Source organism: Chelonoidis abingdonii, chromosome 11 (genome assembly GCF_003597395.2).
Source record: "Chelonoidis abingdonii isolate Lonesome George chromosome 11, CheloAbing_2.0, whole genome shotgun sequence".
Taxonomy (NCBI): domain Eukaryota; kingdom Metazoa; phylum Chordata; order Testudines; family Testudinidae; genus Chelonoidis; species Chelonoidis abingdonii.
In genome coordinates, this window is record NC_133779.1 from 1,838,919 (window position 1) to 1,843,394 (window position 4,476).

Sequence of the window (4,476 nt, forward strand, 5' to 3'; positions counted from 1 at the left end):
CCGCTACAGCCAGCCCCCCCACCCACTGGCCAGTCATGTCTCCCATCCCTATCTATCCCCTTAAACCCCCTCATCCCCATACACCCCTGGACAGGGATAGGGTCCCCCTGCAGGGTGGGTGGACATGGCCCGAGGGTGTTATGCTGGGTACACTGCCCCACCCCCACCGGTGCCCCTCACTCCTGACCCGCAGCCTCTGCTAGCCCAGTCCCTCCCCCCCAGCTCGGCTGATGTCCCAAGCCCTCACCAGGGCCAACCTTAGCCCTTGAGTGGTGGGAGATCGGGGGGCAGCCCTGAGCCAACCCCTTTGTGTCTGGCAAGCTGCAAGAAGGTCCCTGGATAACCAGCCCCCCTCCCAGCCCCCATCAGAGGCAGCTGCACCTCAGCTTCAAGTGAGGGTTCCCTGGATAACCAGCCCCCCCGCCTGCCCACCAGAGGCGGCTGCATGTCAGCACCGGGTGTGGGCACAAGAATCAGCAAACAGGACGCGCCAGCAGCCGGTCGCAGCCACACATCTGGCCGGGAACGTGGATTTCCTGAGCAAGTCGTAAACATTTCCCCGTTTCATCAGGCTCCCAGCTGGGGGGCTCTGCTCAGCCTGGGGCGCCGCAGGGCCTGGGACGCCCCCAGGGGCTGCACATGCAGGGTTCCCTCGCCCAGGTGTGCAGCTGCAGCCACCTCTGGGGTGGGGCTCAGCAGAGCCCAGCAATGGTGGGGAGGGGCGCAGGATCCAGCTCTGAGGGGCAGGGGGGAGGAGATGTCTGGAGGCGGAGTCGCACCCAGTGGGCGGAGCTATGCAGTCTGCCAGGGGCCCTGCCCAGCCAAGGTGGTAGAGCAGAAGGCAGGCTCCCCTATTGAAGGGGTGGGGTTTGGGGTCAGGAGGTGGGGCCATGTGATGAGTGGGAGGAGTCTGATAAAATGGGCAGGGTCACTGTACACACAGGGTCCGCCCCCTGTGGCTGCCAAGACAATGCCCAGTCAACAGCAGAACAGAAAGCAGGACTTGCTAGTGAGGAGGCGGAGCCATGTTGCATGAGGGGGCGGAGCCACACCTAGCCACGCCCATTCCCACAGTATTCCATCCACACAGGCACTGCTCATCGACGTGTCGTCCAATGGCCTTCGACGCGGGCTGCCATGGCGCCCTGTGGCCCCGCCCCTCGGTTCTCTATTAAAGCGACGGCATGACCCATTAATCCGTGGGGGAGGGGAAATCTCATTGTTTGTGACTCAAGACCCCCCCCCGAGGATTTTCGATCCAACCAACAACAAAACGAACCCTTGTTAAATAATTCTCCTCTTCTTCTTTAAATTACAAACAATTCAAAATCTGTACCCAAACCGAGAAATTTACAAAAAAAGTTATTAATAAAAATAAAAACTCCAACACTTCCCAACCCCCCGTTCCTGGGGGAGGGGAGTGAGTCCCTGTGTCCTGGGCGATCAGCTGCACTTGCAGGAACTGACGATCATGTTGGAGAGCTGCTCCACCTTGGGCTTCCGCCCCACGTAGTAGACGATGGGCAGAGGTGCCAGGGCCTGGGGGACGCAGCAGGGTGCAGCCGAGGCGCCCGGGTTGTGCTGGTTGTACAAGGCCAGGACCTGTGGAGAAACAGCCCCGGTTCGGTATCTGTCCGGGGACAGGTGGGGAGCGGGAGACGGGGCCTGTTTCCCGAGGGAGGGGCCGGGCAATTGGCACCGGATGCAGACAGGCAGGTGCCCCCAGGTGCTGGGTTCATGCCAGCCTGGCTACAGCCCAGCCCCTCCCCACCTGGCAGGGCCGGCATCTCCCGAGGCACCGAGCCGGCTTGGGCAGGGCTGGAGGGTGCCAAGGCGCCTGGATCCTGGGGAGGCCAATCCCACGCCGGGCTGGGGGACGGAGCAGGGGTAGGTTGGGGGCAGCTGGCAGCTTGGGGTGAGCTAGGAGGGTCCGGCTGGTCCCAGAACCGCCACCAAGGTCCACAGTGGGCCAATCAGTTCCTGAGTCCAGTTCCAGACTGGGCTACTCTGTGTGCCAACCCTGGGTCCCAGCCGACCCGGCTCTAACCCACCAGACCCCACTGCCCTCCCAGTGCCAGGGAGAGACCCCAGTGTCCGGGCCCCACCTTGCTGTACTGGGTGTCGGAGCTCCAGATGTAGGGGCAGGGGCCCATGCAGAAGTTGGCCATGTAGCCCTTGGGCTCGTGGATCCACTTCCACTGCAGGTCCTTGCGGAAGTCGATGAAGAGAGGCCGCACACAGCAATTCTTCTCCTCCGCCCTGCAGGGCAGAGCTGTCAGCGCACCGACACCAGCCAGCCAACCCGGGGAGGCAGGCAGAGCCAGAGAGAACCCAGGAATCCTGGCTCCCAGCCTCCCCTGCTCTGACCCACCAACCCCCACTCTCCTCCCAGAGCCAGAGAGAACCCAGGAGTCCTGGCTCCCAGCCTCCCCTGCTCTAACCACTAGCCCCCACTCTGCTCCCAGAGCTGAGGAGAGAACCCAGGAGTCCTGGCTCCTGGTCCACCCTGCTCTAACCACTAGCCCACACTCCCCTCACAGAGCTGGGAAGAGAACCCAGGAGTCCTGACTCCCGGCCCTCCTGCTCTAACCACTAGACACCACTCCCCTGACACCACTCCCCTCCCAGAGCTGCCCCCCTGCTCTAACCACCAGCCCCCAGTCCCCTCCCAGAGCTGCCCCCCACAACGATACCCAGGCAGCACCCCCTCTCCCGGCCGGGCCGCAGCTCACCCGAAGCAGTAGTCGGTGTCCAGTGCCCGGCGATGGCGCGAGCTCTGCAGGTGGCTGGCGCGCTCCAGGGGGATGGACATCACCAGCACATACGGCACCTTCTGGGCCGTGGAGGAGACGGTGCCTAGGTCACCTCGCCTCTTGTCGAAGCCTTCAGGGAGCAGACCCCCCGTTAGCGGCGGGCACACTGCCTGGGAGAGGGCTGCTGGGGCACACTCCAGGGGACCCATCGGCCCAGCCACGGGGCCTGGCAGCGGGTAGGCGAGTCCCGGCCAGCGACTGGAACACCAGCTCAGAGCCTCTGGCTGATACCCAGAGACCAAGGGCCAAAGGGGCGGCAGGGGTGTGTCAGCATTTGGTCCGCATGACCCACCCTGTGCAGGAGGAAACTGAGGCACACAGTGAAGCCTGGCTCCCCCCATCCCCCGCTCTAACCGGTAGCCCCCACTCCCCTCCCAGAGCCGAGATAGAACCCAGAAGTCCTGGCTTCCAGCCCCCCCTGCTCTAACCGCTAGATCCCGCTCCCCTCCCAGAGCCAGAGAGAGAACCCAGGCGTCCTACCGTCTATGTTCACTTTCAGTTCCTCGCAGGTGTCCTCACAGGAGCAGTGAACACGGAGTTTAAAGATCTCCAGAACCTCTGAAAACAGGCAAACGGGGAGTGAGAAGGCGGCAGGTGGGTGGTGCCGGCCCCATGCACCCAGGGAGGGTCCTGCTAGTGAGAATCCCGGCAGCACAACCAGTCCTCAACGCTTCGCCTCCGTGCACAAACCACGAAATCCCCACCCCCCTCCCAAGGCAGGGGAGAGAACCCAGGAGTCCTGACTCTCAGATCCCCCTTCTCCAGCCCACCAGACCCCACTCCCTTCACAGGGCTAGGGAGAGAACCCAGGAGTCCGGACTCCCAGCCCTCCCCTGCTATAATTACCAGACTCCACTGCACAGTGGCTGTTCTCTGCCCCAGAGCCCATTGGGGAACAGTACAAGTTAGAGCAGCCCAGAGGCAGCTCTAAGTGACACTGGGGCACAGCGGGGCCCGGGGTAATGCACCCACTCAGGGATGGGGGGCTGGAGGAGATGGGTAAGGACAAGACATTGTGCTGGGTGCAGGCCGCGGAGGTCACGGGGGAAGCTGGGTGCCCAAGGAGCAGCAGGGCACACGGTGTGCCCTGGATTGGGGACCCCCTCACCTCGGCCACTCAGCCACTGGCGAACCACCTCGGTGACGTCGAAGGCCAGCCACTCCTCCTCTGGTGCCCGCCCCACGGCGCGACTGTCCAGATAGCGCCAGGACCCGTTCCCGTAGTGCTGGGGGGAGATGGGCGTGAGCCAGTGTGCTGGGGGCGGGGGGAGACGCCCTCTGTGGTCTAGCCCCGCCCATATCATGTAGCCCCACCCTCTCTGGTCTAGCCCCGCCAAGAACCCACACTGCCTGCCCCGCCCAGGGGCCCAGCGCACCTGGTACAGCTCCACCCGCTGCTCCATGCCCGGCTTCTGCAGCATGCGCAGCTCGGCCCGGTGCAGCAGGGCCTCACTGCTGATCTGCGCCCGCACCTGCGAGGCATTGAACAGGAAGAAGGTGCTCTGGGTGGTCTTCTCCCAGTGCGTGTAGCTGACTGCAGGGAGACAGGGGATGAGCACACAACACGATGCCCCTCACCCCCGACCCGCAGCCCCTGCCAGCCCAGCCCTGAGCTCCCCCCAGCCCTGCCGGTGCCCCTCACCCCCGACCCGCAGCCCCTGCC

General features: G+C 64.2%; 1 protein-coding gene across 1 annotated transcript in view; it reads right to left on the reverse strand.

Annotated features, from left to right (window-relative positions):
- Positions 1-1,289: 1,289 nt before the first annotated feature.
- TGFB1 (transforming growth factor beta 1) overlaps positions 1,290-4,476 on the reverse strand; it is a 9,082-nt gene continuing 5,895 nt past the window's right edge. Inside the window, exons 2-7 of the mRNA XM_032795663.2 lie at positions 4,190-4,347; positions 3,922-4,039; positions 3,294-3,371; positions 2,733-2,883; positions 2,106-2,259; positions 1,290-1,602 (exon numbers count right to left, since the gene is read on the reverse strand). Of these exons, the coding sequence (XP_032651554.1) occupies positions 1,444-1,602; positions 2,106-2,259; positions 2,733-2,883; positions 3,294-3,371; positions 3,922-4,039; positions 4,190-4,347 (818 nt within the window). The 3' untranslated portion in view covers positions 1,290-1,443. The remainder of the gene's footprint in view (positions 1,603-2,105; positions 2,260-2,732; positions 2,884-3,293; positions 3,372-3,921; positions 4,040-4,189; positions 4,348-4,476) is intronic.